Raw genomic sequence first — 12790 nt, forward strand, 5'->3', positions numbered from 1 at the left:
CACCAAACTTTGTATCCGAAACGATTCGGCTTTTCTTTTATGAACTGTTTACATGAGTGGCGTCCAAAGTATTTCACCATAGATTCGTCGTAATTTAATTCGCCTTCAGGGACGTAATATTCTTTATATTTTTTCTGTAAATAGTCAGCTAAGGGTCTGATCTTGTAATATTTGTCCCTTTCATCGATGGCTTCATTATTTGCAAGGTGGAAAAAACGCCAAATTGTAAGGAATCGATCTCTTCGCATAGCGTTCATGACCATTGCATTACCCATATCGCCTTTCGTATCCCAGTAAAATTTTTTTCCCGGGAGCCAATTATACCCCGATAGAATTAAAATGGCAAAGAAACACCTCATTTCTCCTGCGGAAATTTTGGGGTCGGGAAAGTTCTTCTGTAGTGCATAACTCGTGCATTGGTTGAGAATGTAACTAATTATATCCTCGTTGAAAAATAATTCGAACATCTCGACAGGTGTCAACGTATTGAATAGTTCGTAGCTATATTCTGGGAAACTAGCGGCATTGTCGACCAAATCACCCGTTATCCAATTTAGGGACTCGTATTCAATTTTCTTCACTTGAGAGGTAGTTTGTGGGATGAAACTTCCGCTGCTTTCCTGGGAAATATCCATCGCTTGAACTTCATCTTTTTCGATGTCGTCATCATCCTTGTCTGCTTCTTCGCCATACATTTGCACCTCAACATTTGCTTCCAGCTGTTTTCTAGACAGATTGTCGATGAATCCTCCCCCATCCTCCTCGCCAGAATCTTCATCAGTGAGGTCTCCAATATTTCTAACGTTGACGTCATCTTCGTAAACCATGTTCAAAGCTTCTTGTAGAGAGAAACCCCGCCTGAAAAAACAAGATGCCTGTAGATACTAGCGTTGCCATATGGCAACGCGATGAATAAAAACAAAATATTGTAAAAGATCGCTTTTTTTCAAGGGTTGTCAAATATTCACAGAGGGAAAATGACCTTTCTATTAGAGCATAATTGTTACTTTAGCCACTTAGATGTAATAGTTATTCAGAAGTAATTGACAAATTGAGCTACTTACACAAATAAATCTTATATCCATTTTTACAACTATCAAAAACGGTGACTATAAAATCTCACAAACACCAACGAATTAAGTTTTTGTTAGGTGTATATCTTCAAATCACTGATTTTCTGCAGACCGGCACGTTCTTGGAAACAAAACAAACTAACATAACCTCAAAATAATAAGATTCGTACGTCAATACCAGTGTTGCCATATGGCAACTCCATTCCTTTATGGGTTAAAAAAGAAAAAATCATTACAAATGTTTTAGTCGCTTAAAAAGATTAATCTCATTCAAAATATAAATCTGTATAACCCCGTAAATGTCATTTCCGTTTTATAGACGTTCTTGGTAAATAAATTTGGCTAAATAATACAATTTTTTAGAAAGTATTAAATTCCAACCAAATAAAACGTCGAGATAAAAACGTCCTCGTTATATAGTTTTTACTTCCTCCTGACATTCAACAAATTTAAACTAAATTCGTTTTGCAATTTAAAACGAAGCTGAAATAAGTCAGCCAAAAAAGTAAATACGTCACATATTATAGCGACCTTTTTACCCTAATTACATGTTTTGTTTCAGGACGTAGGAGATGAAACTCGGTAGAGAGAGAGAGCCACCGCCCCAACAACATAATACTATTCAAAATGCAAATATCAACCCGAATGTATCTGATCTTATTCCTGCAACTTATCAAAGAAGCGGTCGCCTGTCCAACATACTGCGCTTGCATCTGGAAAAACGGAAAACAAACAGTTGAATGTAAAAAGAAAAATCTTTTAGAAATTCCAGAAGGTCTGGATCCCTCGACGCAAGTTTTAGACTTTTCCGGAAATAAAATAGGAAGTCTTTATAAAGACATGTTTCATAAAAAGCAGCTGGTCAATCTGCAGCGTCTTTTTTTATCGAATTCTTTAATAAAATCTGTCGATAAAAGCGCGTTCGAAGGTTTGACGAATTTAGTAGAACTGGATTTATCAAGTAATTTAATAGATACAATTCCAAGTGAAGCATTTATACGATGTCGTTCTCTAATGAAATTGACTCTAACATCGAACCCCATTACAGCTCTTAAGAAAAGAAGTTTTGAGCACTTAACGCAACTCAATACCCTCGAGCTCAGTGACTGTAATATATCCGAAATAGAAGAAGGGGCTTTTCAGGGACTTCACAGTTTGGAGTGGTTACATTTAGGAGGCAACCGTTTAAAAACAATAGCGGGTCGTAGAACGCTTCCTGAATATGTAAAGGGAATCGAATTGGAGAAAAATTCTTGGGAATGTGACTGCCATATTCAGGATCTCGCGCGGTGGTTAAAAGATTTTAAAAGTTTACTTTCCGTCGAACCTGTCTGTCAGGGGCCTTCGCGTCTAGCAAGTCGCTCTATTCGATCGATACCAATCGCTGAGCTCGCTTGTCTTCCAAATATCACGCCTACTTCTTTTTATTTGGAATTAGGAGAAGGAAAGAACGTTTCGCTGACGTGTCATGTACACGCGATACCGGAAGCTACTGTGTCGTGGTGGTTTCAAGGAGAGATGCTGCAGAACGACACGATGGTAGCACCAGGAATTCACTTAATATATTACGTCGAGGAAGGCACTGAAAACAAACGAAGCGAACTATTTATTTACAACGCTAATGCCGACGATAACGGGACTTTTATTTGTAACGCCGAAAATACTGCAGGCTCATCCCAAGCCAACTTCACTATCAGAATTATCCTTAAGGAAAACCCCATTGTAATAGAAGTGTTGTTTCCTTTCGAGTATATTTTAATAGCCATTGTTGGCATCGCTGTGTTGGGTGTATCTGTGTTATTAGCCTTAATAGCATTAATTATTAAGTGTCGACGCAGTAATAAACGACGAAAAAAGTTAAGTCAGACTGATGAGATGGTTATGCAATACCAGCAGAATGGAAATAAGCTTGGAGACGGAGTCAAGAGTTTGTCAAATTCTCTTAAGGTAAGAAAATTAAAAAGAATGTATTATTTTTCTGTTCTTTTATTTCTTCTTCTTATTGTGCCGTCTTTTAACGAAGGTTGGCAATCACTTATTTAAACGCTTCACTATCTTTTGCAACATATAATATCTGTTCAACACTGAGGTTGGTTCAAAATCTAATATTCCTTAGCCAAGATTTTTTCTTTATTCCCAAGCCTTTTCTTCATTATTTTCTTCTTTGTATGATGACGTATAGAAAAAAATATTTATCGTCTCGCAGTATGTGAACCAGATACGATAGTTTTAATTATGTTCACTAGTAGTCTGCCATGTTCGATTCGTTTAAAACTTTTGCAGTCCAAGGTATTTTACGAATACGCGTTTATAGCCACATTTCGAATGCCTCCAAGTGGTTGAGGTCTTATTCGCCAATTAAATTTTCACCTTTTTGTTTAAAGCTGGTTAAGATGCAGCTACAAGTCTTTAAGCATCATTATCATTTGTATTTAAATGTATTGCATAATTTTCGATTTCTATTGCTTTCCTAATTACACATTTGGTTCTATTTTTAATCTTAGCTACCATCGTTGTTTTATTCAAGTTTATTATATCTCCTGTACTTATGGACTGTAATTTTTATTTTTGCGGATGATATGGGTGAAATTTTCTTGTCGGGGTTAAATATGATCCCTACTTTGTCTTTCCTTTAAACTCTATTGATTTTATCCGCCGTACCCTTTATGTAGGACAAAATAGTGTTTAATAATTGGTTTTTCTTCTTAAACTGACCTTTGGTTTTGTTTAGGAATTTCTGTGCCTTAATAATTGTATTAATTGTAGATGTGGAGAAGCCACTTTTAGAAAAAGCTACTTTGTTTTTACATTTGCTTGTTCTTATAATACTTATCAATCAGTTCTTGAGATATTGTGATTAGGATTTTAATAACCATACGCAATTGTGCAAGATGCTGATGTGAATCAGCGTATAAATATCTGTCACTATTGGTTGGCCTTTTGTATCCTATGTTTTCCTGTTTCCTCTTTATAACAAACACTTCTAAAAGTTAAATTTCTTCTTTCGCACCATGGTTAACTGTGTTTTGGGGTTCATATTGTAGAGGTGCTGCAACATACATCTCAATCACATGGCTCCTAGTCTGCGGCGGACCTTTAATGGTCTAGGGGTGCTAAGAATACCCGCGAAGAGGAGCCACCCGTATGTAGAAAATAACTATATAGAGAGCAAATCCATTTTAAATTTTAGGACATGGAATATAAGGGGTTTATTCCAGGGATATAGTTATGTCTACATCCCCTCGCGATGGCCTTACTTGACGCCAGTTTAATTGCATTTACAAATTTATTATAGTTGGTAGGTTCTAACTCCATAAACGTTATGTATTCATAAAGATTTTCTGAAGTAATCTGTCAGTTGGCTTTTTTTAAAATTGAAATATCGCTAAAATGGGATTGTTATTGGTTAAACAGCTACTAATTGAGAATTTGGGCTTGAGTTAAAAACCTTTTTACACAAGTTACTAATATCATTATTAGCAAAGGTTAAGTCTGCATTGTATCCTCTCTTCCATCTTTCACTATTAAAGGATAATAGTTGCTCCAGGTGGTGAATGAAACATGTTTTTTTTTCTTTTTAAATCATTATTTACGTAATCATAGGACCGTCTTAAATAATAGACAGAATATACACAATCAACAAACTTAATGAGGTTGGAATAGAACTAAAACATTATAAATATAAAAGTAAATACTACGTCTGGATTGCATTTTTGCACTTTTCAATGTCTGTGTACTTATTGAATCGTAAAGCACCTAATATTTTCTATCTCAAATCTATTTTTACTCAAAACCGCTATATATCTGTCTTCCGTTTCCATTTATTGCAAGCATACGATCGTTATTTTTCTGCCTCCACACTAAAAGTGCTAACAATGCTTTTGGTTCTACGGTGTCAGTGTCTTGAAAATAATATCTATAAAAGGTGAGGTATTTTTTATACATTGACGCTTCCGAATTAAGTGGTATGCTGGAACAATGGTGTAAACGCCAAATCACATTTTGTCGACAAATTGAAAAAAAAAACACCTCATAATTGATTTTTTTGAAATAAAAGTTATGGGCGTAAGCATAGACTATATGATGCATAACATTAATATAAACAAAAATAACCTTAGGTTATACAAAACAAGCATTTATTAACATTTATGCTATATTCTAATAAAACAACGTGTTAAATCCCCGTCGGATTAATTGCTGTTGTGTGGAAGTAATGCTGTTAAAACGTTGTTTTAGAAATAAAAATGAAGTACAGGGGAAATTAGGAAACGTACATATTACTAACAAGTTACTTATAAACATAATTACTATTTAAATGGGAATAAGCCACAATTAAATGTTAAAGTATGTTTATTGACGTTTCAATTTCCACTTCGGAAATTGTTCTCAAAGTACAAACATTAGTAAATTAAACAAATTTTGTTTTTTTTGTTACTTAGTGAAAAATTCTTCTAATAATGTAATTTTATTTGACTCATCTATATTGACAATTCAGACATACATTATACATTTTAAAGTAGACGACTTTAAAATGATATTGCCAATATTGTTGAGTTGCGTTCCTGGGACGACTTTACTTATAAGATAGTTCATTCGATTACATGAAATCAACTTTAACTTGAGAATATCCGTGAGAAAAGATCATAGCCTGTAATTCGTCTTTAAAAAGACAAATACATGCCATAATGACAGTAATATTCTCCTGTTATTGATTTCATAGTAAATTATGAGGGAAAAACCAGGAAAAAAAATCTCATAATACTATCCCGACATGGTAAGTATTTGGTCGTGCATTTAATTTACCTTCAATAAACACCAAATTCTGATTTTATATATTTGTTTTTTAAAAAACATAAATGATGTATCCTCTATATGTTACTGACTTACCAATACTGGTATTTTCCTTTTAATAACTTCCCCTTTTACAAGAGAATACAAATTTATTGATATAAATAAAATCGTTTTTAACTGCATTGTTGAAACAATTTTCGCTCTTTTTAAAAGTTGCAGATTCTTTGAAGTCCATTTACTCATTATTATAAGTACTGCACTGGTTTTCCTTAAGGGGGCAGTATAGTAGTAAAGTAACAAAATACAATTAAATGTAATACATACATGGATGGTTCATAGTAGATGATGCTGCACGAAAAACTAATAGATCTAATAATAATAAAAATTACACGATCTTTTTAAGTATCTTTTTCGAAGTAATTTTATGAGATATAAAACTCCACTAGGGTAATACACTCAGTATTGTGTACTATTCCAGATGTAAGCAGTTCTGACGTAATTGAAAATATACAAGAAAGAACAAAAATTTTTATAAATCTAATTATTATATTAACAAAATTTACATCAGTTTTACTCTATTAAGTTTGTAACTTTATAAATCTTTAAAATCATAAGTTATTAAAAACAGTTTAATGAAACCCCATTATGTAAATAATAACAAAAGGATGTTTTTGCCGCGGATAAAATATTTAAAGTCTCCTAATTAGTATTTCCGATTTCAGCAAATAAACACTTCGAACCAAAACGATGAGTTGACAAATTTCGAGACCCAGTCATGCGAGCTGATGTCTAGCAGCACCCTCTCCCCTGTTCGAGATACTCGAGAAATTAGAAGCCCTGATTCCCTCCAGGCCATGCAACTTAAGCAGAATCCTGATATAATTAATGGTATGTACAGATGTTGTTCTTTTAAAAGATTAATATGAGTTTTCTAGAGTTTCCGTAAATTTTTATTGTTGCAGTTAATTTATAATTTCAAAATTATTATGCAGAAAACTGCAAAGTCTGGAATCCATCTTGTGATAATTTGATTTAAATAGGAATACTTGTCGAGAGAACTAATTTATCTTATAATCTTCTGAACAGTTTTTTAAGTGATCATATTTTGTACATTTGTTTATTACAGTAAAGCCATTGACCTATTTAGAAAAAATCGCATGAAACACGAAGGTAATTAGCACATAGAAATATATAAAATATACAAAATTTGATAATATTTTATATGGGATTAAAGCAAAATTTATTTTAAATAAAAATTACATTTACAATTACATTATTAAAAATTATGAGCTCCCAACCTTTTACCTATTAGCAAAGAGCTAATAGGTAAAGGAAGATAGCTGACGGGAAAATACGGCTCCAACTACAAAGCAATGAAGAAATTAAACAAAGATATCCACCGGATATCTGATCCGAATCCAATCCGAAAAGATGTAAGAGAAAAAAATATAGCACCAAGATGATGAATTTAAACAATTTAGGAGACTAATATTAATAAAGAAACAGGCTTTAAAGCCTACATACAAGAAGGAAAAAAAAGAAAATGGATATCAAACCCTTAGTAATAACTTCTTCTACCTATTTTTATCCCCAACAGCGAGAAGTACAGACATTCTTGGATAATGCAAAAAAATCTCTTTCTTATCTATTGATTTCCGTATAGAACAGACTTTCTTCTTAAAGTTCCATCTCCTATCGGAGGTTGGATATCATAACGGCTATGGTCACTTTGTTAGCTGCTGCTCTGAAAAGTTGTAGTGAACTACAGTTAAACCATTCTCTAAGGTTTTTCAACCAGGAGATGCGTCTTCTTCCTATGCTTCTTCTTCCTTGGATCCTTCCTTGCATAATAATTCTCAGCAGCTCATATTTTTCTCCTCTGGTTATGGGACCCAAATATTCTAGTTTTCTTCTTTTTATGCTGTTCATAATTTCTAACTCCTTATTTAGACGTCGTAGTACCTCAGCATTAGTAATCCGTTGAACCCACTGAATTTTTAATATTCTTCTGTAACACCACATTTCGAACGCTTCTATTTTCCTTATGTGTTGTTTCTTCAATGTGCAAGCTTCCATTCCGTATAGTAAGATAGAAAATATGTAACATCTTAGAGCCCTCAATCTGAGATGCAACTGAAGGTCTCTGTTGGTAAGCATTGTCTTCATTTTCACAAATGCTTGCCTTGCAGTTTCAATTCGGACTTTGATTTCTCTGCTTTGGTCATTTTTGTCATAAACCCAGGTTCCCAGATATTTATATGTCTCTACTTTTTCTATTTGGGTTTGCTCTATCATTAATCTTTCATTTCCATGTTGCGTTTTTGAGACAATCATGAATTTAGTTTTTCTCTTATTTATTTTTAGTCCGTATCTAATGCAATAATCGTTAATTCTATTTACCAATTCTTGTAGCGATTCCAGGGTGTCTGCCATTATAACGGTGTCATCAGCGAATCTTATGTTATTTACTATTCTTCCGTTTACAGAGATTCCATCACCCAGATCCGCTATCGCTTCCTGGAATATGGCTTCACTGTACACGTTAAACAGTAATGGTGACAGAACACAGCCCTGTCTTACTCCTCTCTTTATATCTATATTTTCGGACTTTTGTTCTTCTATCTTTATATTGGCCTTTTGATTCCAATACAGATTGATAATGATTCATAAGTCTCGTCTGTCTATATCTTTGTTTCTCAGTATTTCTATTAGTTTTTCATTTCGGACCCTGTCGAATGCCTTCTCGAAGTCGATAAAACAGGAATAAATATCTAGGATCATATCTAAGCATCTTTGAGAGAGGACATTAAATGCAAACAATGCCTCTCTTGTTCCCAGTCCCTTGCGGAACCCAAACTGAGTATCATCCATATCATCTTCTAGTTTTCTATATAATCTTCCATGAATCACCTTTAGAAATATTTTGAGGGTATGGCTTATTAGTGATATTGTCCTATGGTCTGAACAATCTTTGGCATATACTGTTTTTGGTATTGCTACAAAGGTGGACACCAACCATTCCTGTGGGATTTTTCCAGTTTTATATACTTCATTAAATAGGTCCAGAAGTACAGGTAGAGTTTCATCGTCTAGACATTTCAGTAGTTCCGCAGGTATTTCGTCTGGACCTACAGTTTTTCCGTTTTTTGCGTTTCGTATTGCTTGTTCGATTTCCTCTATTATGATCTTTGGCCCCGTTTCGCTGTCGATTTCTTCCGGTTCTTGCCGATTATCCTCAAACAGATCTGTTATGTATGTCTTCCATTTTTTTAATTTCTCTTTAATTTCTATAATGATTTTTCCATTTGCGTCTTTCAGAAGGGCATCTTTCTTTTTCGACAAAAGAAAGATGCCCTTCTTGTCGTCTTCTGTCGTCTTCTGAAGACGACAAAATCAAAGGCGTGCAATCCTGCAAATATTTGGGGGTCATTTTCAACAAGAAGGGAAATAGCGCAGATGAAATCAGGGAAAGAATAAATAAGGGCAGAGCAGCGACCCGTGCCTTAAACTCTCTTCTCTGGCAAAAAACAATTCGACGAGAAACCAAAAAACACATTTACGGTAGTATAGTCCAAAGTATTACACTTTACGGTTCGGAAGTATGGGACGTCACCAAAGCTAATAGAAACAAACTTTTGACGACAAAAATGGATTATCTGAGACGAAGCTGCGGTAGATCGAAACTGGAGAGAGTTAGAAACGAACAAATAAGAAACGAAATGAAAATGGAGAGAAATATCAATGATGACATAGAAAGAAAACAATTAATCTGGTTCGGACATGTTAAAAGAATGCCAGAGTACAGATAGCCTAGGAGAGTACTGGAATGGATCCCTCCTGAAAGAAGAAAGAGAGGACGACCACGGAGAAGTTGGCGCAACGATATTGATGAAGCAATGGCGGCAAGAGACTTAGAAGAGGCAACTGCATATGACAGAAAAAGATGGAAATTGGGGGCGGAGAAGCGGCGACAGCCGTAATAAATCCGTTATTATATATATATATATATATATATATATATATATATATATATATATATATATATATATATATATCTTTCTTTTTTCTCAGTGTATTTGTCATTTCCTATATTTTCTTATGCATGTTAAAGCTATCACACTGTTTAGCATCTGCCTCTATTTCACTGCATTGATTAGCAAGCCAGGTGGATTTGGCCTCTTTTATTTTCTTTCCTATCAATCTCTGTAGTTCCTTGTATTTTGCTTTACTCCTGCCTTTATATTACTTTCTTTCCTGCATTAGAACAGACATGTTTTGCTTTTTCTGATTCTGGTTTCCGTAGAGTAGATGGGTTTTTTTGCCTCTATTACCTATTGGTTTTCATAGAGAAAAGACGTGGGTTTTCGTCTCTCTGATTCTGGTTTTCGTAAAAAATGAACGTGTTTTTCGCCTCTCATGGTAAGCGCTTTTATTGACTGAATTCAACTATTGTCTGTACAACATTTAATTACCTCTGCTAATTATTTTGAACCAACTCTATTGATACAGTCTTAATAGCTCTGTAATTATTTCAATAATATCGCATATGTACATGCCGTATGAGTATTTACTAATATGTTTGTTATTTATCTAATATTAAAATTAAATTTTGTAAAAGTAAAACTCAATAGATACAATATAATACGATAGATACAATAGAAAGTAAAAATATAAAATCATTTAAGAATAAAAGTTATGTCAAGCTCACGTCATATCTTCGTCTCTATTTAGAATGTATGTCGCGAAAGCACTTCTGCCGTGAAAGGGGAAACATCAAAAAGGGAGATTCAAATTGACGATGACACATGTTTTCATACATTTCAGTTTGCAATCGATCAGGCGATTTGTGAAAATACAAACATCTTTTATGCACGAGTAGGTGAAAAATATTACAAAAGACGCGAAAATAATTTTTAAAGAAATACGATTTTTCATTTGTTAAATGATTAGCAGATAAAACTAAGTAATTGATGGATTCGACCGTTACTTGATTGAAATTTATTTTATCTAACAATAAAATACTAAAAACCTTTGTTTTTATACTATCTGTATAAGATCTTTTCATCTTTAGAATATGGGCAACACTATTTTACCAGCTGTCATTGGCTATTTTCTCTATTTCTAATTCAATTAGACGAATCACAAAAGAATTTAGGTTGGGTGAAACGTTACTTCTCCATACCAATGCTTTTAGCTCATGCCGTATGTGTTTAATCGGATAGTTTTCTGACGAAAATTGATTTTAAAGTTTCAAGTAATTGTTTTTTTTTTAAATAATTATCTTCCTAATATTTTCCAACATCCCTGGAATCTAAGTTTGGTGTCGTTAGAACATGAAACTTTATTCAGCCTACGACTGTGATAGCTGGCATTGTCCATCACAATAACACTGTTTGGTGGTCTTGTAACGGGTAGCTCTTTCGAAGCGACAGACTCAGTAACTTTAACATAGGTTGAAATAAAAATAAATCTATTAGTTTTACCGTATATACAAAAATGAAAATAAAAATAAAATGTATTCTATGTCCCTGTCTGGATCCCGCGAGAGTGAATTCCCCGGCGGACGCCTGTAAAAGAGAAATTATTATTACTAACAAACAAAATAGGATACGCGAATTCAATCGCACTTAGACTTGTACTCGCTTCCACTTCAATCCAGTGGAAGCGCCAAATGCACTCGCAATCAAAATATTCGATTGTGTAGATCCACGCTATACGGTAACGTTCAATGCACGATACCCACGGGTTCTGATTGATTGAGGACAGAGTATAATCCTCAGTACGGAAGTCTCTCTGTCCGGGTCGGCTCGCAGATTCAATACACCAGCGAACCAGGGAGCCTAGAGCGTTAGCCACAAGACTAATCTAATTCTGCCAGTCGCTCGCCTTAAATAGCCGCTCCGGATCCGACCTCGTCGTGGAAATGGGTGCGCGATTATCGACACTCCCACGGTTCGAACTGTTCATTGTTCGTATCATTCGTGATAGCTGAGTTTAAGGTGAACAGGTTATCGACCTATTGCACCCGAGTCCAGTGCCAGGGCTGCCCTGACCCTACCTTCCATTGGGGTTGGTTACATAATCTCCAATAGGGTTGCTCAGGTTAAACGGGGTTCACCCGTGTGATCAAGATTACACTTCTTGGAGGTACGGATAGGAATTGAGTAGAAGAGGCTAGATGTGTTATCTGGAAGCAACACCTTGTATTGGGCCTCACTACTCCTATGAACCCCACTGTTTGGTGGTATATTTGGCAATAAATTTATTGAAAACCAGTTTTGAAATAATTCTGACGTGGTGTCATCATGATAGTCGATACGGGAGTCCTTAATGTTTTTGCAATGCTAAAGCATTAGGTATAAAACCATTTTTTGCTCCTGCATGGATTATTGTAATAAGTTTTTCTTTATTTGATGGAGCTTTTGTTATACAGCGATTTTGGAACGTCATGTATGTCAAACCACGTCTCATCCAGATAACCAATTTCTCGTCCGCTTTCTCTGTATATATGAATTTTAATTAAAAAGTCCGTCCTCCATATTTGTAGATGAGCAGATTCCATAATTACTTGGCGTTTAATCGTTTTTATTTTAAAGCCGTTTTTTAGAAGACATTGCCTTACTGTGTCACTGAAGCACTTGATTCCTTTGTCATCTTTTTAAAACTTTTGCATAATGGTTTTTAACGTGAGGACCATCTGTTCTTCATACATGTTATAAATTTTTCTTCTAATGATCTCTACATCACTTCGGTCTAGTTTCCAAACATACCAGCGTCTTTTCTTATTCTTCTACGTTCTATCGGTTGTTTTAGATAGAAAGGAAAAGATTAATGGAAAGATGGCCAGAAGAGTGGGACAATACGGAAGATGTTGCCAGTGGACCAAGATGCTGATTCCGAGTCTAAGAAACTGGGTTGATTGTCTG

General features: G+C 34.6%; 1 protein-coding gene across 1 annotated transcript in view; it reads left to right on the forward strand.

Annotated features, from left to right (window-relative positions):
• LOC140432810 (uncharacterized) overlaps positions 1-12790 on the forward strand; it is a 153281-nt gene that overhangs the window by 99839 nt on the left and 40652 nt on the right. The window contains exons 3-4 of the mRNA XM_072520928.1: positions 1636-3020; positions 6587-6752. Of these exons, the coding sequence (XP_072377029.1) occupies positions 1701-3020; positions 6587-6752 (1486 nt within the window). The 5' untranslated portion in view covers positions 1636-1700. The remainder of the gene's footprint in view (positions 1-1635; positions 3021-6586; positions 6753-12790) is intronic.

The sequence above is a fragment of the Diabrotica undecimpunctata genome, chromosome 1 (assembly GCF_040954645.1).
Source record: "Diabrotica undecimpunctata isolate CICGRU chromosome 1, icDiaUnde3, whole genome shotgun sequence".
Taxonomy (NCBI): Eukaryota; Metazoa; Arthropoda; class Insecta; order Coleoptera; family Chrysomelidae; genus Diabrotica; species Diabrotica undecimpunctata.